The sequence below is a fragment of the Ostrea edulis genome, chromosome 7, assembly GCF_947568905.1.
Source record: "Ostrea edulis chromosome 7, xbOstEdul1.1, whole genome shotgun sequence".
Taxonomy (NCBI): domain Eukaryota; kingdom Metazoa; phylum Mollusca; class Bivalvia; order Ostreida; family Ostreidae; genus Ostrea; species Ostrea edulis.
Window position 1 is genome coordinate 32,409,062 of NC_079170.1, and position 26,081 is coordinate 32,435,142.

Here is a 26,081-nt window from a genome sequence, read left to right on the forward strand (position 1 = left end):
GCACCACTCGGGAATTTTAAATCTTTTCGACTATGATTTCATATCAAGACTTCAATTTTTTGCTAAAAAATGAGAATTTATGATCCCTGTATGATATAATAAAATTCTTTTAATTAACGCATTGTCCCCTGGTGTCTTATGCACATTTGTTACCAGATGTAATATACATGTTATATTGACAATTACAATCCTGCATTGGATACAGGGAGGATCCAATTAGATACAATGCACTGTCCCCGGGTGTCCTTTACAGTTTTGTGATCAACTTTTAAAATTATTACTGGTACATGTGTATAATATGCTATGGAAATGGTATTCAAATATTGTATTACATCTAGTCATATTGTAATCTCCTTTTTTGTTGCTTTCCCTCCACTTGCAATCAATAAAAGATCATTAAATCATATCATAAAAGGAAAAGTTGGAATTTTTCATTACATATGTACCAAATGATTATCATACAAGTAGATGCCATGTACTTTTCACCTATTCTAATCTTCTTATGTGTGCTACATGTGTCAATGAGTTTAAGTAAGAAAATCTTCACATTTCATGTAAAACAAATATGAATGGTTATTATACACCCCCACCCCAATAGATCCAATCAATAAAATTCATTTTCTTCATAAAATAATTTCACTTTATTTATACTGCTAGATCAGGAAAAGGATTGTTTTTACCAAAGGTATATTAAGTTTAGAAGCTTTAAGATACTTGTAATGCATCTTTCTTTGCTTCTATCATGCACATTCACATACATACATACCTCAAACAACATGAAACAGGCTATAATATTTTCTGCATGAAAACGGTAGATTGTATGTAACATTTCAGTGTTTGATAAATTGAACACAATCCCTATGCAAAATTTAAAATTTAAACATGGCATTTTGAAATAGAGAAATGTCCTCCCATTTTTTTCCCCACAATAATCAATAGTTCTTTCAAAGTTGGCCAAGTTCCTAATCTAAGGACGATAAATCTTTCTTGCCATTTCTTATTCAAGCTCTATTAGCTGATGTCGTTAGGAAAATAATGCATTGATACGTAGATCTATATATTGCGAAAATAAATAAAGCACAATATACCATAATTTCTAATTGATACTTACATTAACACTGGAATTCCTTAAAGCACATCCATGTCCGATAGAAATTTCACCTGGTCTCGGGTAGCCCACTTTAGAGTCTCGAGAGAAACGATATTAGATTTCATTCGATAGTATCTGATTTTATGCTCTACTTAACACCGATAAAGGATATGTCCCGTACACGTTAGTAGGGGTGTGAATGTGATCGCAGTTATGTCATCGGAAGATTGTTATCGCGAATCCACTAAGCGGAAGAGCAGTCAAATAATTGACACATCACGCTCTACTAAGTGGAATCGCTAAGTGGTTTTGAACTGGGGATACATGCAATCAACACCCGCTGATGGATTCTCCCAAGTCAGCAGTTTATGCCTCCTCATGTCATCCCACACTATGCTGGAGTTCCTCCTCAGTTTATGCATGCACTATACCAAATATTCACTACGCCAAACAACGTCACAATATCATCGGAGGAAATCCTAAAATCTGCGATGGTAAAGAAATATTGTATTCACAATGATTGAAAGGAAATGATGAATGAAATAACTGAACCTCTATACGACGAAATCAAAGCGTTAAAAGAGAACAACCGATAACTGAAACGTCATATAGACGATGTCGAACAAAATGGCTGATGGTCTTTAGTGCGTGTGTCGGGTATTCCAGAGGTGATGGGCGAGAGCACTACCGGTAGAATTCTTGAGGCAACCACGAAAGTTAGAATCACAGCCACACCCAGAAGTCACATACAATTGGCAAGCCCGCAAAAGACCAGCACCCCGTCAAATAATAGTACGTATGACATCAATGGATAACAAAATCCAACTTCTCAAATCTAGCAAAAGACTGTGTGACCATCCAAATACCAAAATATCGCAATCAATGAGGACTTGACTTGCTTCCTAAACTATCTCATTTTCATATGCCACAAACTCGTAAAAAACCAGACAGGTTTCACTTTATCAGAGGGATTTGATTCTCATTGGACACCCCACTAACTTTACTTGCGCTACCCAAAAAATGAACAGAACAAGCTGAGGGGTCAATAAACGCATTAACGGAATTTCCGACTGGATATTACAAATGGTAAATAAGCCACAAATCACCGTTCCTTTTAGGATCTAAGTCCATTGGTGAGACTTGAAGACTAACGGAAGGCATGGTTTTGAAAGGTCCCAAAGTACGATGAAGGGATAGCTCTTTTTTGCTTTTTTTGGTTGTTGAGCTACCCAGATATTGGAATGTAAACGTGGTAGATTTCGACATTTCCTGCCCACCCCACCCCATCCCGTTGACCTAGGTATGGTAATCGAAAACTGAAAGTAGAACATTGAAGTAGAGAATGAGCATGCTGGTATCCTTGCAAGTAATGAGCCAATGCACTAAATTGCAACTAATATTAATTAGGTGTATATTATAATTCAACGCTTAACTTGTGGGTAATTGATACTGCATCGGCTGCACGAGTGGCTATATCTGCACCGGGTTGACATTGAGGGGAGAGTGTTTTTCGTCCAAGACTCGACGTCGATTGCCTGCGAAACGGAAGCGGATTGGGCACCTACAACCTCCAGAGGGCACTGTGATGGTGGCTCCAGGCGGGGTCGCATGCGAGTCCCTCTTCCTTGGAATGCCGATACCATGCCGTTTATGCGTCTGGGTGCCTTGTCTGACATGTCATCATTGCCTCGCTTGCCTCCATTCCTTTTCGGTCTCATCCTGCCGTTGAACTGATGTAGAATTAGTCTACTGGGTGTAAGATTGGACGTTGACTAGAAATTAATTCGATGGTGGTAGATTAAAAATTTCACAATATTTTTCCACAGGGTGCTCTAATCGGGTTTTTTAGTACAATGGGAAGGTTAACGCGTTCGGTGTTGGACTATGGTACTTGTCCAGTGAGATAGGCCTATCGCGTTATGTGTTGGACTGGGGTACTTGTCCAGTGAGATAGATCGTACCGGGTTTCGTGTTAGACTGTGGTACTTGTCCAGTGATCCTCATGTACAAAATTTATGAATTCATAAGGATAAGAAAATACAAATATAACCATAACAGAGAAAATTTTAAAAAATAGGAGGGGTGGATTAAAGGTTTGGAAATGAGATATTTCTACTATTTTTTATCAAGAAAGGGGACACACATTTGATTCTGGGGTGGGCACTTTTTCAATTAAAAAAGAAATAACCTAATTGGGTAATTTATTTTCTAGGAAATAAAATTAGATGGGAAGGGGGATATCATAGTGAATATACAAAGTGATTTTCACCTTCTTGATTTTTGCATTACTCTATATATGTATTTTTCAGCTAATATAACGACAAGATTTTAAATTATCCTTCTTTAGTATTGTTCATGTAATTGTACATTTTTTTTTCAAGGTTAAAAGGTCAAGGAAAGGTGTGCGCACTGTTTGCTAGTGAAGCAAGACTGGTCACAGTATTTGCTACGAGTAAATTAAAAGTCGAATTTCTTGGATATGGGGTAACCCATATCTATTCTTGTTATTGAAAGAGTCCAGTAAGTAACACGTCTTGTTTTGTCAGTAATCAGTAGACCCTCTATGTATGAACAAACCCACTGAAATCACCGGTATGCATACAGAAAACCAAACCCTTAGATCAGTTTTTGGTGGTGGGGGGTTCTAAATGCATAACAGTCTATTTTATACTTTGGCACAATACATGACCAATACGGGAATACCGGATGGTTTAATTTACCTTCTAGCTAATCCCCTTTTTTCTATCCATGAATTGTTCCCCTTTGTTTACTTTATTATGTCGTGTTTAAGCTCTGTGTAATTTATTTACAGTGCATAATAAGGAATATCACCGAGTACGAGTTGAGTTTAACACTGATTACTAGAACCCTAATTAAGTAACTCGTCCACCTTGGGAAAAAATAATTCTATCAATATCATTTCGCGCATTGTAGATCAGACCATTGGACGAATATAACATATTCTAATTTGATCCCTAGAAACGATGTCTGTTAGTAAACAAATACGTTCGTTGTTCTCTCTCTCTCTCTCAATCACACGAACAATTGGGTAGTCAAATTTTCGGGACGAATCGTCACTTCTTCAGGACATAAGTAAGTGCTTTTACAAAAGTATATACAATATGAATTACATGTTGAATGTTTCATTTTGTTAATCAATACGTATATACCCCCCCCCCCCCCCCCCATGCCTCCAATGGACTGATTCACAAAGCGCAAGGTGATCACTTAAGATATGCATGAATTTCGAAAATTTCGTTTTAGTAAGGGAAAAAAAGGGGGGGGTCATATTCGCTATATGGGTTCAATTCATCTGTTCAGTCCTTTCATTCTTACATTTCCATTATTACTCCTTGCTTTATAAGTGGCGGATGGCAATTTTATATATAAAAATCATAAACATTGCTTGTGAAAATACCCGAAAATGTTCGTTGTCAAAAATTCTAGTAAATGCGTATGTTTTTCATCAATTTCAGAAGTCAAAGAAAAATGATTTATGCTAAATTCAGAAATTGGAAAATTACTGGTCTATTTTTCAATAGCAGAAAGGAGGGATATTAAAAACAAATAAAAGAATACTAGTATGATGTTTTACTGGAAAATTCAGAATATGTGGAACCCTTTAATTCAGCAAAATTTCTAGACTTGCTCGCTCCATTGACTCCAACCAGCACGTGCCGCATGCTAGATATCTGAAATATGAACTAGTATGCAACATGCATTACAATAAATAAAAGTGTTCCATCCAATAGCACACACAGTATGATCTGTCCCGTTTCCTACAACATATACATTGAATTACATTTTAAATTCCAGCTTTAGACAATCAAAATGTTTTAATAGGCAACAAAGAAGGATTGATGAACTCTAGGGTAGATCCTCCTCTTCTCTCTTTCTAAATTTGTGGTATTTCACCTTCAGCTGGTGACGCCTCAATGTGAAAAATTCTCGACGGGACGTAAAACAATCTCTCTCTCTCTCTCTCTCTCTCTCTCTCTCTCTCTCTCTCTCTCTCTCTCTCTCATTCATAATATTGAAACAAATAACTACTGTCTCAAAGAAAACAAAACACCGACATTGAAGCACTCTGATATGTTTATTAGACTATAAACAATTTCGTATAATTAAGAAATCGAACGAAAAAACTGATCTTAAAGTTTTATTAAATCGAAAAAGTCACGTGATGCGAATTAATTTGATGTGCGGCGCTAATTCTCGTGTACTTCCATAATACTTTATACCCTCTGAGCAAACGTTTAGGTTCTTCTATAAAAGAGAGGTTCATTATTGAACAGTTATTACTTTTGTACTAACATGGGTTTTACCCTAAGCAGTATTCACTCTCAATCCAAAGGGGAAAAAACCCTTAAAACTTATGCTAGTTTTCTTAAGTTTTCACTCCATGCTCGGTCAGTAATTTTTTAATCTTAACATGTCCTTCTCGAACGGCGTAGAATGCAGCATTCCGTCCATCATTATCTACACTGTGTAGAAGGTCAGGGTATGTTTGGATGATACAACGACTCATTTCTAATTCACCGCTCCTACATGCCGCGTGAAGAATGTTCCAACCGTTATTGGCTTTATGTCTGACGTCTACTTCTTTATCTGCCAGTAATTGTAGAATTTTAACGTTTCCACTTTGAGCGGCGTTCAGAGCAGCATTCCATCCATCATTCTCTACACTGTGCAGAAGGTCAGGGCATGTTTGGATGATATAACGACTCATTTCTAAGTTAGCGGTGAGACATGCCGTGTGAAGAATGTTCTTCCCTTGATTGTTTTTATGTTTGACGTCTACTCCTTTATCTGCCAGTAGTTGTAGAATTTTAACGTTCCCTCCTCTAGCGGCGTATAGAGCAGCATTCCATCCATAATTATCTACACTGTGTAGAAGGTCGGGGTATGTTTGGATGATATAACGACTCATTTCTAAGTTAGAGTTGACACATGCCACGTGAAGAATGTTCCAGCCGTTATTGTTTTTATGTTTAACGTTTACTTCATTATCTGCCAGTAGTTGTAGAATTTTAACGTTCCCTCCTCCAGCGGCGTGTAGAGCAGCATTCCATCCATCATTATCTACACTGTGTAGAAGGTCGGGGTATGTTTGGATGATATAACGACTCATTTCTAAGTTAGCCTTGACACATGCCGCGTGAAGAATGTTCCAACCGTTATTGTCTTTATGTTTGACGTCTACTTCATTATCTCCCAGTAGTTGTAGAATTTTAACGTTTCCTCCTCTAGCGGCGTGTAGAGCAGCATTCCACCCAACATTATCTACACTGTGTAGAAGGTCAGGGTATGTTTGGATGATATAACGACTCATTTCTAAGTTAGAGTTGACACATGCCACGTGAAGAATGTTCCAGCCGTTATTGTCTTTATGTTTGACGTCTACTTCATTATCTGCCAGTAGTTGTAGAATTTTAACGTTTCCTCCTCTAGCGGCGTGTAGAGCAGCATTCCACCCAACATTATCTACACTGTGTAGAAGGTCAGGGTATGTTTGGATGATATAACGACTCATTTCTAAGTTAGCCTTGACACATGCCGCGTGAAGAATGTTCCAACCGTTATTGTCTTTATGTTTGACGTCTACTTCATTATCTCCCAGTAGTTGTAGAATTTTAACGTTTCCTCCTCTAGCGGCGTGTAGAGCAGCATTCCACCCAACATTATCTACACTGTGTAGAAGGTCAGGGTATGTTTGGATGATATAACGACTCATTTCTAAGTTAGAGTTGACACATGCCACGTAAAGAATGTTCCAGCCGTCATTGTCTTTATGTTTGACGTCTACTTCATTATCTGCCAGTAGTTGTAGAATTTTAACGTTTCCTCCTCTAGCGGCGTGTAGAGCAGCATTCCACCCAACATTATCTACACTGTGTAGAAGGGCAGGGTATGTTTGGATGATATAACGACTCATTTCTAAGTTAGAGTTGACACATGCCACGTGAAGAATGTTCCAGCCGTTATTGTCTTTATGTTTAACGTTTACTTCATTATCTGCCAGTAGTTGTAGAATTTTAACGTTCCCTCCTGTAGCGGCGTGTAGAGCAGCATTCCATCCATCATTATCTACACTGTGTAGAAGGTCAGGGTATGTTTGGATGATATAACGACTCATTTCTAAGTTAGCCTTGACACATGCCGCGTGAAGAATGTTCCAACCGTTATTGTCTTTATGTTTGACGTCTACTTCATTATCTCCCAGTAGTTGTAGAATTTTAACGTTTCCTCCTCTAGCGGCGTGTAGAGCAGCATTCCATCCATCATTATCTACACTGTGCAGAAGGTCAGGGTATGTTTGGATGATATAACGACTCATTTCTAAGTTAGAGTTGACACATGCCACGTAAAGAATGTTCCAGCCGTCATTGTCTTTATGTTTGACGTCTACTTCATTATCTGCCAGTAGTTGTAGAATTTTAACGTTTCCTCCTCTAGCGGCGTGTAGAGCAGCATTCCACCCAACATTATCTACACTGTGTAGAAGGTCAGGGTATGTTTGGATGATATAACGACTCATTTCTAAGTTAGCCTTGACACATGCCGCGTGAAGAATGTTCCAACCGTTATTGTCTTTATGTTTGACGTCTACTTCATTATCTCCCAGTAGTTGTAGAATTTTAACGTTTCCTCCTCGAGCGGCGTAAAGTGCAGCATTCCGTCTACCATTATCTACACTATGTAGAAGGTCAGGGTATGTTTGGATGATATAACGACTCATTTCTAAGTTAGGGTAGACACAAGCCACGTGAAGAATGTTTGAGTACTCATTGTCTTTATGTTTGACGTCTACTTCATTATCTGCCAGTAGTTGTAGAATTTTAACGTTTCCTCCTCGAGCGGCGTGTAGAGCAGCATTCCATCCATCATTATCTACACTGTGTAGAAGGGCAGGGTATGTTTGGATGATATAACGACTCATTTCTAAGTTAGAGTTAACACATGCCACGTGAAGAATGTTCCAGCCGTTATTGTCTTTATGTTTAACGTTTACTTCATTATCTGCCAGTAGTTGTAGAATTTTAACGTTCCCTCCTCTAGCGGCGTGTAGAGCAGCATTCCATCCATCATTATCTACACTGTGTAGAAGGTCGGGGTATGTTTGGATGATATAACGACTCATTTCTAAGTTAGCCTTGACACATGCCGCGTGAAGAATGTTCCAACCGTTATTGTCTTTATGTTTGACGTCTACTTCATTATCTCCCAGTAGTTGTAGAATTTTAACGTTTCCTCCTCTAGCGGCGTGTAGAGCAGCATTCCATCCATCATTATCTACACTGTGCAGAAGGTCAGGGTATGTTTGGATGATATAACGACTCATTTCTAAGTTAGAGTTGACACATGCCACGTAAAGAATGTTCCAGCCGTCATTGTCTTTATGTTTGACGTCTACTTCATTATCTGCCAGTAGTTGTAGAATTTTAACGTTTCCTCCTCTAGCGGCGTGTAGAGCAGCATTCCACCCAACATTATTTACACTGTGTAGAAGGGCAGGGTATGTTTGGATGATATAACGACTCATTTCTAAGTTAGCGTTGACACATGCCACGTGAAGAATGTTCCAGCCGTTATTGGCTTTATGTTTGACGTCTACTTCATTATCTGCCAGTAGTTGTAGAATTTTAACGTTTCCTCCTCTAGCGGCGTGTAGAGCAGCATTCTGTCCATTATTATCTACACTATGTAGAAGATCAGGGTATGTTTGGATGATATAACGACTCATTTCTAATTCACCGTTCCTACATGCCGTGTGAAGAATGTTCCAACCGTTAATGGCTTTATGTTTGACGTCTACTTCATTATCCGCCAGTAGTTGTAGAATTTTAACGTTTCCTCCTCTAGCGGCGTGTAGAGCAGCATTCCATCCATAATTTTCTACACTGTGTAGAAGGTCAGGGTATGTTTGGATGATATAACGACTCATTTCTAAGTTAGAGTTGCCACATGCCACGTGAAGAATGTTCCAGCCGTCATTGTTTTTATGTTTGACGTCTACTTCATTATCTGCCAGTAGTTGTAGAATGTTAACGTTTCCTCCTCTAGCGGCGTGTAGAGCAGCATTCCATCCATCATTATTTACACTGTGTAGAAGGGCAGGGTATGTTTGGATGATATAACGACTCATTTCTAAGTCAGCGTTGACACATGCCACGTTTAGAATGTTCCAGCCGTTATTGGCTTGATGTTTTACGTCTACTTCATTATCTGCCAGTAGTTGTAGAATTTTAACGTTTCCTCCTGTAGCGGCGTGTAGAGCAGCATTCCATCCATCATTATCTACACTGTGCAGAAGGTCAGGGTATGTTTGGATAAGATATTCACACGTGTCTAGAACCCCAGTTTTGCAGGCTTCGTGTAATATATTAGGTCCTTCTTCTCCATTATCGTGGTCCTGTTTCTGATTAGGTAGTGTTTGTTGAGATCTGGTATATCCTCCATTTCCTAAGAAATACAGAGAAATGAATAAATGAGTTAGACTGAGTTACTTGTATGTACTTCGCATTATGAATTTTAAAGACTCGGACATTGATACGTTATGATAGATTGGATATTGTTTAACGTCCCTCTCGAGATACGTTATTAAATATAAAGAACGGGTTGTACAGTGGCCACTGTATAATTAATAGTTTTTTCATTAGTGCGACTTTGGGATAGAAAAATACCATGAAGGGAACACAATCTACAGTAAAGGACGAGTCTTAAACAGAAAATCTTGTTTCCGTGATACAAATCTTCTACCCAACTATAAATAAACATTTCAGTGACTTTAGATAATTTTTTTTGGGGGGGGGGAGAGAAAATTATCAGAATGAATTTGAATGTTAGAACTAGTAAGAACGATAAATAGCTTACTTTTAGACTATAGGTTTACGGAAGCGTATTAGTGCCACGTTTTTATTTTTTATTTTTGACACTTTAATCTGTAAAATTTACACTTTAAACTGTAAAATTTACACTTTAATCTGTAAATTTTACACTTTAAACTGTAAATTTTACACTTTAATCTGTAAATTTTACACTTTAATCTGTAAATTTTACACATTCATCTGTAAAATTCACACTTTAATCTGTAAAATTTACACTTTAATCTGTAAAATTTTACGATAATCAGACCGTGTTTTACATCATGGCCATTGCTTGTGTACTGTTAGGTAATGAACCAGGATAATTTAATTGGGGAGTATTTTAAACAGGGCATACATGTTATATAAGGGAAAAAAGGTTCCTTATTTTAATAGTTTTGGAACAGCTATTGATCATATCTCACACAAACAAGCGATAGGCAAATGACCTGTCAGACGAAGGTCATTCCTCGGGGTCATTTTGTAAAGGTTAAGGTCACTCAGCACATACTTATATATATATTAAAACCCTTCATTCTAATAGCTGTTGATCATTGTGTAAGTCATGCGCCATATGAAGTATTTCATTGGTGAGATGCAATTCGGGGAGCATCCATTAGTTTTACTGATATTCCTGGGGTGTTTTTTTAATGGATACTTTACTTTCCTCGCCATATCAACAGTTTTATAGTATATTGCCCTCACGCACAAAAATTAATATTAAAAATCGCTTTTGTACCGTAATCTGAACAAGTTAGATGAGTCAAGAGAGAGAGAGAGAGAGAGAGAGAGAGAGAGAGAGACAGAGAGAGAGAGAGAGACCACACTGGATATTTTTCTCCGAACGGGGCAACCAAATGATGTTACATAGAAAAACGTAAATTTTACAGATTAAAGTGTAAATTTCATAGATTAAAGTGTAAATTTTATAGATTAAAGTGTCAAAATTAAAAAATAAAAATAAAAAACGTGGCACTAATACGCTTCCGTAATAGGTTTCAAATAAAAAAAAAAGTTTTCCCAAAAATCTTTTACAAGCTATTTTACGTCATCATGTAATGTAAATCATGAAAAATATTTGACGTCTTGGTGAATGAGATTTGAGCCGCGTTATACCACAGGAACATAAAATTTTGACCGACACTCCCTTTGATCCACCCTCCCTCTTTAATGTGTAATACAAAACTAATGATGGATATTTGCTGTTTCCTCAAACTCATTGGATACACAGTTCTACTGCGTTAGATAAAGAAATCACGTGAATTTGAACTTGATTTTAAGGTTTGATTTAGACATAAAACAAGTTTAGAGACGTAATACGCCAAAATTGGCCGCATTTCAAAAACCGACCGTATTTTGCAGGTAGAAAAGTTACAATATTTTCGTTTCAATGATGTTGTCAGATAATCTGTATATGATGTTGATAAACACAAGTCATTATAATAATATTGGCCCAACCCGGGAATGAAAACCCTACCCCTGGGATCCTGGAGTTTACAATTTTGGTAAAGGACTACCTGTTCCTTCTAGATATTTATCTATAGTCTGAATTTAGTATCAATAGCAGAAGATGCTGTTGAAATATTTGCACATAGATAATGTATCCCATCCTGGAGTCAGAATATCTATTCCGAAGATCAAATTTACAATTTTGGTAAAAGCCTTCATGCTCTACACGACTATGCAATTGATTATTCTTACATGTTACAGTTGTGGGGTTTTAAGAGAAGGAATTTTTTTTTTATTTTTTTTTTGTAAATTGGTGAAGTTTTGGCAGTGTTTGAAAATTTTAAAGGAATTGGTAGTTATCGGCAGTTAAAAGTGTTCAATTGTTAACGCACGTCGTACGCTGACCAAAGGCTTTCAGATTTTGGAACGCAGTTCGCAGTTCACTATTCGCAATTCAATAGTGAACTGCATTCCAGAACGCAGTTCGCAATTCAAATTTCTATATGCATAAAACAACACCACACTGGAATTATAAGGATGGGGTGCCATTTACCAACCACAAACACTGTGAAGAAATGGTGATGGTAATCTCTATAGTTACGGAGATCCGACCCTCCAATTTTTATGCATAACGCATTACACTTAGTGAATAAACATCGGGTTCGGAATAATCGAAGACCCCTACCCAGGGGACTGAAATTTTTATGGTAGGGTGTTAGTGGTCCTCTCCGACCACTGTGAAGAAATGGTGATGTTACTCTCTTTAGTTATGGAGATCCGCTCCTCAAACATTTTTAAATAACGCATTACACTTAGTGAATAAACATCGGGTTCGGAATAATCGAAGACCCCTACCCCGGGGACTGAAATTTTGGTGGTAGGGTAATAGTGGTCCTCTCCCACCACTGTGAATAAATGGTGATGTTACTCTCTCTAGTTACGGAGATCGCCGCTCCAATTTTTATGCATAACGCATTACACTTAGTGAATAAACATCGGGTTCGGAATCATCGAAGACCCCTACCCTGGGGACTGAAATTTTGGAAGAAGAGTGTTAGTGGTCCTCTCCCACCACTGTGAATAAATGGTGATCTTACTCTCTCTAGTTACGCAGATTCGCCCCTCCAATTTTTATGCATAACGCATTACACTTAGTGAATAAACATCGGGTTCGGAATCATCGAAGACCCCTACCCTGGGGACTGAAATTTTTGTGGAAGGGTTTTAGTGGTCCTCTCCCACCACTTTGAATAAATGGTGATGTTACTCTCTCTAGTTACGGAGATCCGCCCCTCCAACTTGTATGCATAACGCATTCAGTTAATGAATAAACATCGGGTTCAGAATCATTGAAGACCCCTACCCCAGGGTCTGAAATTTTTATGGTATGGTGTTAGTGGTCCTCTCCCACCACTGTGATAAAATGGTGATGTTACTCTGTCTAGTTACGGAGATCCGTCCCTCCAATTTTTATGCACAACGCATTACACTTAGTGAATAAACATCGGGTTCAGAATCATCGAAGACCCCTACCCAGGGGACTGAAATTTTTATGGTAGGCTATTAGTGGTCCTCTCCCACAACTGTGAATAAATGGTGATGTTACCCTCTCCAGTTACGGAGATCCGCCCGGTCAATTTTTATGCATAACGCATTACACTTAGTGAATAAACATCGGGTGTTGCCTAAATCTAATTTGCTTGTTTCTATTACATTTGATCAAATGCTGTCTAACGTGTTTCATACAAATTGTTACGCCGATCTTAGCTCACTGATTTTGACTACAGATAACTCCGTTTGCCTGGTCAAAATTTAGGACTCACAGCGGGTGTGACCGGTCGACAGGGGATGCTTACTCCTCCTAGGCACCTGACCTCACCTCTGGTGTGTCCAAGGGTCTTTGTTTGCCCAACTATCTATTTTGTATTGCATTTAGGAGTTATGAGACTGCTCACTGTTCGTTATCTTCACCTTTCATCAATTAAGCACTCTTACATTAAACGTTTATGGAGGTCATCCATTATTTACCAGTATGCATTTGTGCTCTGACGTAGATGCGACGCATTGCTGTTGACTGGGTCACTGTTATACAGCAGAAGAAGTTTATGGATTCATATTGGAATTGATGGATAAGATTTTGGAGCAAAAAGAATTGAAATCAAATTTAATTACAATGCATGAGAAAAAGAAGAAAACACTTCCATAAAATATTTCCAGCTCCTCCAACTTCTAAATTTACTCAGAAGCTCTGTATATTGCAAGATACCAATTCAGTTACTTCTACTAAATTTTAAAATATTTGGGGATAATTTAGGTACGTGTCTGTGTCTGTATGATAAAAGTACTGCAATATAGGCATGTAATATATATATATATATATATATATATATATATATATATATATATATTTCCTTTTGAAATTACAACACAAGAAACACTCTAAATTGCATTAACCTAAATGTAGATCTATAGAAAAATTCTTGTGTACCAACTGTTGTAAATGATCATATAAGACTTCAACACAATTTAAACAAATATTTATTCCATTGTAACACCATCAATAGTCCTCTATGTAAGTGTGGGAAAATTGAAGATCAGATTCTTAAAAAAAAACAACAACCAAATATTGTCAATTCTAATTGTATACTTTTGTCTATTTAATTCATAGAAAGAATTGCATTTTAAGATGTGATTAATTAGTTAGTGACTTTATAGTAAAACCAAACTGTCGGCAAACGATCGATGTACGCATCTACAAAGCTTTTTCATACATGTATCATTTGTCTTGATGAGCAGAATATATTTTCCGTTTTCCAGAAATTCACATCTTCATTCTTTTATTGAGCAATTTCAACTAAAATTTAAGCTGTTCGACTTGGAGACAATTAGTGCTGATAGAAAATTAGCGTGATGAGTTCTACACAATGAATGCTGTAAAATCTTATTTACATGTCTAGTCTACTAAGTATTATCGAAAAGTATTTTACTGATATAAATCGAATCTCCTTAATCTATTTATTCAGCAAAGGACAACTAAAGTTTTCCCGATTTTTTTTTTTACACACGAGATCCACGTGCTCCATCTGGGGTGTTGCTAAAACGCGGAACAAGAAACGAAACGGAAGACGGAACGAAAAACGGAGCGGAATTTAAGAATTAGAATGATCAATGTAGCGAAGATAACACACACACACAAAAATCGGGGGGGGGGGGTGTTTATTTTGATTAAAATCAAAATTTTGGGAATTTGTTTACAAGCAGTAAAACTATTTTATCTTAAATTTCTGCATCATAAATTGATCAAGCGAAGTAAACGTTTGTATAAGAATTTAAAAAGCTTTTTACAAGAATTTTGAAAGTCCGGCAATGACAAATGTTTTAGCGAGCAGCGACACCTATGGGTAGAGAATGGAAAGAACACACGTGGTTTATATGCGCCCCCCCCCCCTTCTTTGCTGGCAAAACGTCATTAACGCACACATGCATGTATTTGCACATAATACCGTGTATGTGTGTACCTACAACAGGGAGTGTGGTATGTATATAACAACATTAATTCGTGATCTTATTAAGTCACATCTTGTGTTTGATTTATTATTTTGCCATAGTGACCTCAGCACTCCAATCCTAAATAGGGAGGACTTTTAGCAGTTTATTTTAAAACTAAATACTTGTATCTTAACATTTACATTGATAATGAGACTACCTTTTAATTCCATTCAAGCTTTAATTCTCTGTTAGCCTTTAAGATATTTCATATACATTTGTATTATGAAGTAAGTCTGTTATTCCTTACTATGTATCGTAAACTTCACCTCAGTTCTTATTAGTTCTGTTTCAATCTTTCCTTCCCGCTGTATCTCTTCGGGTTCAACACTAATCCGCAGGTACAAACTTCCACATAAATTCATTCCAAATGAGGGACACCTTTCATACACACCGAACTCGTTCGCTTTTGATTTTGACGTGATGCATAAATGTATATTATACCAGGTGTAGAACTAAATTTAAATTCAATTATCTTAAAAATATCTAGTTGGAATAAAAGCAAGGCCGATTTAAAAAGGCTGTCTTTGGGGAAAATTGTTGAAAAAATTATCTTTTACGATCTTGTTTTCGGGGGGGGGGGGGGTTATTTATTGGATATAAAATTTGAAAGGGGTTAAATCATATAATTCAAGTCTTTTACAGTATGTTTATTTTATTCTATATTTTTCTTTATTTGTGAAACAATATACCTTTACAATCGGGGGGGGGGGGGTATAAAAGCTAGGGAGAGGGAAGGGGCAGAAAGTGACAAAGCCAGGGAAAACGATGATGGTACCAACAGGCGCTTGTTCAATATTTTTCATGGTGAGTTATTGGTTTTAAAATACATACACATTAGTATGGAGTACATGAAACGGTGGATTCTGTGGATTACTTCCCGTTCTCTCTGTAATTCCTGATTCCCTTGCTCAAAATAAGCCTTTTAGGTTTACAAAATGCTAACTTCCTCATGACATTATTGCATGTAATATTTTCCGTTTTCCATTCCGCATTTTAGCAACAACCCCTACACCTGACAATCAGCTGGGCTGCGTTCAAGATCGCAGCAGCTATGCAGCGCTCGATGGCGCTACGATCTCGAACGATGTGCTATGCTAGCCCTACGTAGGGATAACAAGCGTTAATTTATACAGTGTGTTCAACAGACCTAGACATCTACCCTAGCAGCTAGGCTATCTTGCTATGATCGTCAACGCAGCCCAGACGCTTGCTGATTGAGAAGTTTGTCATGGCCTCATGGGGAAAATTGTTTAAAACAAACTGAAATCTACAGCATGTGGTGTGATTTTTCGAACTTCTTTATTACAAATTTTCCCAAAAACACACGCACACAATATTATCTATTGTAGTTATCTAATTCAATTCACAAGTGAAAGTTTGAGAAAGTTCCCGGTTGTTTCCACACTAAAATAAAATGAATGTATTGTCGAATTCACGAACAAAGTTCTTGCATTTATTAAGTGGAAAGTGAATGTGATGATTTACGCTAATTTCACTTCAATTACTGCGATTTGTGCCCGTTATCAACGTTGACCAATTGATTCCATTTTGATTTGAACTATCCACGCAACTTACATAGAATTATCAAGGTTTTATAACTAGCTGGTTTTTTTTTATATTATTGGCTGGAGAAAACTCGTCGCTTTACGTAATGTGTACACCATCAAAGACCAGTTTATGCGAAAGTTTTTTGGACCACACAGGACATTCGGTCCTGTATAATCAATGAACACGCAGGACCGAATCAAATTTTGTCAGACCGAAAAACCTAATGTAAAAAAGTGAAACACGTGAAAAAGCAAGGAAATTTTATTTATTATACTAGTAATACTATTGATTTCTTTTACCAGGATCGCTCCCACATAATACTTTAGACGGTCTATGTGGTTTTAATCACATTCATTTACGTATTTGGATTTGTGCGATATTTTTTACTTAATATAACAAACATTTTAATGACTCCACGTCAAAATAGTAAAGCTCAAAACCGGCCACTGAGACATCGGACATTCTGGTCTGGTGTAAAAATGACGCATCGGACCTGAGGCACTGCACATCGGTCAGGTCCTACTGTCCGATGTCTTTCGCATAGACTGAAAGACACCGAAATTCACGAAGTGAAAGGATAACTATTTCAAAACTATGTCATGTAGACTTGATCCGATGGGTTAGGTAAGTTGGAGTATTTGTTCAAACATCGAAACATCGTTCTTGATACCCTCAATTAAATCAACAAACTAACAAACAAATCATAAGAGCAACGGCAATACATATACATGTTTACATTTAAACAAGAGGCCACATCGCTCACCTGAATCAACTTGGCCCATATCTGAAAACTTACCATATATATTTGCATGTAAAACCTTAGTCCCTATTGTGGCCCCAACAAACCAAACATTCAAGACAAACTGCCTGTTCAAAGAGCCATCAGGTGAAAGTACTAGCAGGAACTCATCGTTGATTATTATGTGACCATTCTGGATTTTATTCTTTTAAATTAATTAACAACTGTACCGACTTCTTCATTATTTTTTTTTGTTTTACATATAATTGATTTTTTGACATGCACATCAATAGCAATGAACTCTTAAATGAACATAACTGTCCTAAGTGAAGAAATATTTGATATAAAGCACAAAAAATTTCACTTTATTAGGATATCCACTTCTGCCCCTACCCGGGGTTGAACTCACGACCTGCGGAACCAAATCTCTTAGCAGCCTGTAACCAGCACGCTAGACCGTTCGACCATCTAGACAAGTCTAAAACCTTGCTTTCGATGACGATGGAATTATCGCCACGCTGTCACACGCTACACGGTCATTGAGAATGGAAATGGGATACAGTTATTTAACGTACATTTAAGAGGATCATACATGATACACATTGCATTCGAAATATGTATTGCTATTTATGTGCTTTATATATAAACATTTTGAATGCAATGTTACGGAGATCTGCCCCTCTAATTTTTATACACAACGCATTACACTTAGTGAATAAAAATCGGGCTCGAAATCATCGAAAACCCCTACCCCGAAAACTGAAATTTTGGGGTTAAGGTATTAGTGGTCTACTTCCACCACTGTGAAGAGGTGGTGTTAGTATTCTTTCTAGTTACGGAGATCCGCCCCTTTAAAATTTTATACATGAATCACACTTAGTGAATAAACATTTGGGTAGGAATAACGGAAGACTTCTACTCTAGGTATTGAAATTTCGGGGGTAGGGTAATAGTGAAGAAATGGTGATTGTACTCTCTCTAGTTATGGAGATCCGCCCCTCTGATTTTAATGTATAACGCATTACAATTAGTGAATACACATTGGACACGAAATCATCGAAAACCCCTACCCCGGGTACTGAAAGTTTTGGGGTGGGGTATTGATGGACTACTCCCACCACTGTCAAGGGATGGTGATGGTTCTCTCTCTAGTTACGGAGATCTACCCCTTTAATTTTTTTATACATAATGAATCACACTCAGTGAATAAACATCGGGCTCGTAATAATCGAAAACCCCTATCCCGGGGACTGTAGCGTATTAGTGATCTACTTCCACCACTGAACATAGGAGATGATAATGGTACCCTCTCTAGTTACGGATATCCGTCCCTCCAATGTTTATGCATACCGCATTATACTAAGTGAATAAACATCGGGCTCGGAATTATCAAAAAACCCTACCCTGGGGACTGAATATTAGGGGGTACGGTAATGATTGTCTACTCCCTCCACTTTGGAAAGATGGTGATGGTACTCTTTCTAGTTACGGATATCTGTCCCTCTAATTTTTATACATAGCGTATTACACTTAGATGTAGTTAATAAACCTCGGGTACATGTAATAGACCATGGGCTAGTAAAGGTAATGGGAGACCCCTTAAGGATTTCTGCAAACAAGTATTTTTTTAAAATACATAATCTCTTGATTATAAATCAGGTTGCTTGACGTTTCTACGTGGGGGCGTTTATGAGTTTTGGGGCAAAAATCATGAAATTTGTAAAAATAATAGCTGAAAACTGGAAAAACCCTTTGGATTCGATTTATATGTCATTGACATTTGCAAACAAGTATTTTATGAAAATATGTAACCCTTTGATTATATATCAAGTTGTTTGACATAGATATGTGGGGTCATTTACGAGGTTTGGGGGCTAAAACATGAATTTTTCTTTAAAAATCACCGAAAAATGGAAAACTTTTTCAGATCCTATATAGATAATAGGGACGTTTGATAACAATAATTTTCTGAAAGTATGAAACCCTTTTACTATAAATCAGATTCTTTGCATGGAGACCCTTTCCAGTTTTGGGGCAAAGTCCTAAAATTTGTAAAAATAATAGCTGAAAACTGGAAAAACTGTTCAAATCCGATATAGATGTCATTGACATTTACAAACAAGTAAATTGTAAAGGTATGCAACTTTTTGATTATATATCAAGTTATCTGACATAAATATGTAGGGGCATTTACAAGGTTTGGGGCTAAGACATGATTTTTTCTATAAACATCGTCGAAAAATGGAAAACTTCTTCAGATCCTATATAGATAATATGGACCGTTGAAAACAATTATTTTCGGAAAGTATGTGACTCTTAAACTATAAATCAGATTGTTTGCATGGAGACCTTTCCATTTTAGGGGCAAAAACCTAAAATTTGTAAAAATAATAGTCGAAAACTGGAAAGATTCTTCAGATCCAATTTAGATGTCATTGACATTTGTAACCACGTGTTATTTGAACTTATGTAACCTTTGATTGACAAGATGTTTCAAATAGATATATGGGGACATTTACTAATTCTGGGTCTAAACTCTTTAACATGATTTTTTTTTCCTTTAAAAATCGCCGAAAAAAGGAAAACTTCTTCAGATCACATATATATATATATATATATATATCATAGGCCTTTGAAAACAATTAATTTCTGAAAGTATGTAACCCTTTAGTTGTAAATAAGATTGTTTGACAATAATGCATAGAGTCGTTTTCAAGTTTTGGAGCAAAAACATGAAATTTGTCATTAATGTATTGTTAAAGAATGGAAAACTTCGAAAATCTTACAAACACAATATGGACATTTGCAAACGTGTATTTTGCTATTTTGCTTTAAAGAACGTAACCCATTACAATTATATCAAGTTGTTTGGCATTAAGGCGAACTGTGTTTATGAATTACTGAAATATTTTTAAGAGATATGCTTGCAGGCAGTATTAATCTAGAATTTGTAATCGCATTGTAAATAGCAGTTTCAAGCTCCTTTCAAGCGTCTGTGAGTAGCGTCTACAGTGACCTAACATATATAATAGTGTAATTAACTCGGTACTTCTTGTCATATGGCGCATAGTCATTTCAAACGTGATATGCTTAGGTAATATATCCATTTGCTAGTCATAGCTCAGGCACATGTGTTCTGAGAGTATGGTTTGACAAGCCTTTTTGCCCTTGAAAAAAAATGGATTGTCTGATACAACTTTAGAGATAAATGCAAAAAAAAAAAAAAACAACAACAAAAAAACAAAAACAAAAATAAATTCTATACACAGCCATGCATTCAGAGATGATGGAGAGGTGGCCATGATAGGTTATTGGCACTTTTGTGGCAGTCAAAATTCTACCATTTGATTATCATAACAGATTCTTTGACTTGTCGTTTGGCTGAAAGGGCTGACGCAAATGTAGACTTCATTACTTGTTCAGTAGCAATACATGCAGAATATGCAAGTTTTGGAGTTTTCCAAAATTCAATTTTGCTACCATATTTTCTTTCTGTTTTTGATTTCAGGTTCCAAGCTTTGTAATCACTGTTATGTGAGTCGGGGTAAATGACAATTATATATATATATATATATCTCTCTCTCTGAGCATTGTCATACTCTCAACCACGTAATTTTGCACGATAGTCATCTCCATATATACGGATAAAATCAAATTCCTTTCTCTGACCTAAGAATTATATAGTTTTTAGTTTCTGACTTGTTTCTGTCATTGGCTTAGTGCAGGTTGGATAAATCATCGCCCCTTTAGCAATCAAATCAATATATCGAACTTTACATATTGTTGTTCTGTGGAGATCCGGATTAGAATAGGTCCTCAGTATCCCTTGCTTGTTGTAAGAGACGACTAAATGGGACGGTCCTTCGGAGAAGACTGTAAAAACTAAGGTCCCAGCAGGTGTGTCACGATAAAGATCCCTCCCTGCTAAGCGCCGAGCATAGGCCTGAGTTTTGCAGCCTTTCACCTGGAATGGCTACGTCTCCATACGAATAAACAAATTTCGAGCTGGACGTTAAACAACATACAACCAATTTACATGTATTGTCGCTTTTATTCTTTGCAAGTTTTTTAATGGCTTCTTCTACTGCTTTTGTCACACATTATACCACTTTGTGTTTTTCATTGTACTTGAGTTTCTTTATTACAAAACAGACACTTATGGGTGGGGAAAAGTATCAATATTAAGCACATGTTGAGTGAACGTCTTTTACAGCTCACTTGACTCGGTGCAACTTCCTCAAACCTCAAATTTTACTTCTAGTAACATATATTCATAAAATATTGGTAACAACATCAATAAAGGCCATTAAAGTCACGGCACCATTTAAAGCTTCTAGATAGTAAATAATATATGTTTTTATTATTCGTAGGGCTCTGTCTTCTAATCATTGGAAAACTGCTCCGTGAAAGATTTTTTATCATTATCCTCTACATTTTCCCCATAATAAACGATACATCTTTATTCTTGATGTTGATAGGAGCTTGAAACAGATTTAAACTTTCCTGGTATAAGATTTAAAGATGTTTTTTTCTATGGGACATATTTTAAAGTTATCTGAAAATTGAAAAGTTGTTCAAATTTACGTATGACAATATAGTTATCTATTTTGCTGTATATTGTGGAAAATAATTCATTAAACTAATTAATTCATAGATTAGTTCATTATTTGTAATATGTCCGATTCTCAATAGTCGAGCCATTATTTATCAGGGTTTCCACAATTTTTGCATGTATACTCAAAAGTAACCCATGAACTTTCTTTTTATTGATTATATACATTAATGGGCTTCCATACATCAAATATGTCGCGAGGAGACATGGAAATGTGGACAGTGATTTTTATGTTGAAAGTTATATATCTACTAACTCAATTTTGTGTTTATTATATAAAGATTAGGCATATGGATTATATTATCTAGATATGAACCGTGTATCATAATTCTTATTTAGTATTAAACATGCTATAATAGGTACATGTTGTTTTGGGAATTCCTGTATAATTTCATAAAACATGAATGAAATGTATCTATACAAATTGCATTTTGCAGACATTTAAAAATATGTAATGCTTTCCACATTACACCGTCTTTAATGTTTTATACGTATTTATCACTGATGTTCTCTCTGGGGAGCCCTTAACCCATTGTCTGTGTTTACAATCTGTCGTCTTTGATGCGGTATTGAAAACGGTAATGGCCATATTAAATTTGCAAAAAATTCAGAATTTCAAATGGCCATACCTTGAAAACGAACCAACATAAATTTGTCAAATAACCTTCATTTACTACACACTTTCAAAAAGTCATAGTGTAGAAAAATCCCTAGAGGGGGAGGTAATGTGTTGTTGGTCCATGGTCTATAAGGAATCATTGAAGAACTCCTCCCCGGGGACTGAAATCTTCGGGTTAGCGTAAAAGTGGTCTACTCCATCCACTGTGAAGAAATGGTGATGGTACTCTCTCTAGTTACGGAGATCCACTCCTCTAGTTTTTAAAAATAAAGCATTACACTTAGTGAATAAACATCGGACTCGGAATCATCGAAAACTCCTACCCCGGAGACTGAAATTTGGAGAGTAGGGTATTAATGGTCTAATCCCACCACTATGAAGAGATGATGAGGGTATTCAAATTTTTATACATAATGAATCACATTTAGTGAATAAACACCGGGTACGGTATCATCGAAAACACCTACTCCGAGGACTGAAATTTCGGGAGGGGGTATTAGTAGTCTACTTCCACCACTGTGCAGAAATGGTGATGGTACTCTCTCTAACTACATAGATCCGCTCCTCCCATTTTTTAAATAACTCATTACACTTGGTGAATAAACATCGGGTTTGGAATCATCGAAGACCCCTACCCCGGGAACTGAAATTTCGGGGGTAAGGTATTAGTAGTCCACTTGCACCACTGAAGAAATGGTGATGGTACTCTTTCTAGATACGGAGATCTGCCCCTCCAAATTTTATGCATAACGCATTACACTAATCGAATAGACATCGGGCTCGGAATCACACAAAACCCCTACAAGAAGGTCTAAATTTTAGAGGGTAAGGTATTAGTAGTCCACTCGCACCACCGTAAAGAGATGGTTATAGTACTTTTCCTAGTTACAGAGATCCGCCCCTTTAATTTTTATACATAACGCATTACACTTAATTAATAAACATCGGGCTCGGAATAATCGAAAACCCCTACTCTGGGGACTGAGTTAAGGGGGTAGGGTATTAGTTGTCTACTCCCACCACGGTGAAAAGATGGTGATGGTACTCTTTCTAGTTATGGAAATCCGTTTCTAAAATTGTTATACATAACGCATTACACTTGGTTATTAAACATCGGGCTCGGAATCATCGAAGACCCATGTCCCGGGGATTGAAACCTTCGGGGTAGGGTATAAGTGGTCTTTTCCCACTACGGTGAAGAAGTGGTGATGGTACTCTCTCTAGTTATCGAGATCCGCCCTTCTAGTTTTTAAACATAACACATTACACTTAGTTAATAAATATCGGGCTCGAAATCGACAAAGACCCCTACCCCGGGGACTGAAAGTTTGGGGGTGGGGTATAAGTAGTCTAATCCCACCATTGTGAAGAGATTGTGGTGGTATTCTTTCTAGTTACGGAGATCCACACCTTCAAATTGTTATACATACATGTAATGAATTACACTTTCTGAATGAAGATCGGGTACAGCAGCATCGAATATACCTACCCCGGGGACTGAAATTTAGAGTGTAGTGTATTAGTGGTATACTCCCACAACTGTGATGAGATGGTGATGGTACATAATGATTCACACTTGATGAATAGACATCGGTTTCGTAATGATTGAAAAACCCTACCCCGGGGACTGAAATTTTCGTGGGTAGTGTATTTGTTGTCCGCTCCCACCACTGAGAAAAGATGGTGATGGTACTCTCTCTCTCGTTATGGAGATCCGCCCCTTCAAAATTTTGTACAAAATGAATCACACTTAGTGAATAAACATCGGGCTCGTAATAATCGAAGACCCCTACCCCAGGGACTGACATGTTGGGGGTAAGGCATTCCACTCCCACCACTGTGAAGAAATGGTGATGGTACTTTCTCTAGTTACGGAAATTTGTCACTCTGATTTTTAAACATAACGCATTACACTTAGTGAATAAACATCGGGCTCGCAATCATCAAATACACCTACCCCAGGACTGAAATTTGGGGGGCAGGGTATTAGTGGTCTACTCCTACCACTGTGATGAAATGGTGATGGTACTCTTTCTAGATACGGTGATCCACCCCTCCAATTTTTTTTTTATCAATAACGCATTACACTTAGTGAAAAAACATCGGGCTCAGAATCATTGAAAACGCATAGCCCAGGGAGTGAATTTTTAGGAGTAGGGTGTTAGTGGTCTATTACCACCACTGTGAGGAGATGGTGGTGATACTCTTTCTAGTTACAAAGATCTGCCTTTCTAATTTTTATACGTAACGCATTACACTTGATTAATATTCCACTACTGTAAAGAGATGATAATGGTACTCTGTCTAGTTACGGTGATCCGTCCATCCAATTTTTCTGAATAATGTAAAACTTATACGGTACCAATTTTGATGCACCAGATGCGCATTTCGACAAATAATGTCTCTTCAGTGATGCTCAACCGTAATGTTTGAAATCCGAAATACCAATGAAGTTTTAGAGCTATTATTGCGAAAAACAATGTGCCAAAAAAGTGGAGTCAAATTCGTCAAAGAATAAGAGCTATACGTGATGGAGATACTCCTTAATTTTGAAATGAATTTCTAAATTTTATAACAGCAATTAAATATACATTCGTATTTTCACGCTAGTAACGAAGTACTTAGCTATTGGGCTGTGGAGACCCTCGGGGACTAAGAATCCACCAGCAGAGGCCTTGACCCAGGCGTCATAATGTAAAACTTATACGGTACCAATTTTGATGCACCAGATGCGCATTTCGACAAATAATGTCTCTTCAGTGATGCTCAACCGAAATGTTTGAAATCCGAAATAACAATGAAGTTTTAGAGCTATTGTAGCGAAAAACAGTGTGCCAAAAAAGTGGAGTCAAATTCGTCAAAGGATAAGAGCTATGCATGAGGGAGATAATCCTTAACTTTGAAATGAATTTCTAAATTTTATAACAGCAATTAAATATGCATTACACTTAGTGAATAAACATCGGGCTCGGAATTATCGAAAAAACCCTACCCCGGGCACTGAATTTAAGGGGGTAGGGTATTAGTTGTCTACTTCCACCTATCTGAAGAAATGGTGATGGTACTCTTTCTAGGAAGGGAGATCCGCCCCTTTAATTTGTAAGCATAACGCATTGCATTTACTGAATAAATATCGGGCTCGAAATCACTGAAATGTTAGGGGTAAGGTATTGGTGTTCTACTCCCACCACTGTGAAATGATGGTTATGGTATTCTTTCAAGTGACAGAGATCCGCCCTTCAAATTTTTACATAATGAATCACTACATGTATTTGTAAATAAACATCAAGTTCGCGATCATCGAAGACCCCTCTTGCCCGTAGAGTGAAATTTTGGCGGCAGCGTATTAGTAGACTACTCCCACCACTGTGAAGAAATGGTGATGGTACTCTATCTGGTTACGGAGATCCGTCCCTCTAATTTTTAAACATAACGCATTACACTTAGTGAATAAACATCGAGCTAGGAATCATCAAAGACCCCCTACCCCGGGGACTGAAATATTGGGGCTATGGTATTACAGTCCCTGAAACACTCTACTTTACAACTTGAACGGTTAACGCACGGTGAGCGAACGGTGAACAAACGTAGAGCGAACGATGAACAAACGC

At 37.2% G+C, this 26,081-nt stretch overlaps 1 protein-coding gene across 1 annotated transcript in view; it reads right to left on the minus strand.

Moving 5' to 3' along the window:
* Nucleotides 1–5,167: 5,167 nt before the first annotated feature.
* The window catches only part of LOC125654950 (uncharacterized), a 113,700-nt gene continuing 92,786 nt past the window's right edge, over nucleotides 5,168–26,081 (minus strand). The window contains exon 20 of the mRNA XM_056144012.1: nucleotides 5,168–9,553. Within this exon, the coding sequence (XP_055999987.1) occupies nucleotides 5,478–9,553 (4,076 nt within the window). The 3' untranslated portion in view covers nucleotides 5,168–5,477. The remainder of the gene's footprint in view (nucleotides 9,554–26,081) is intronic.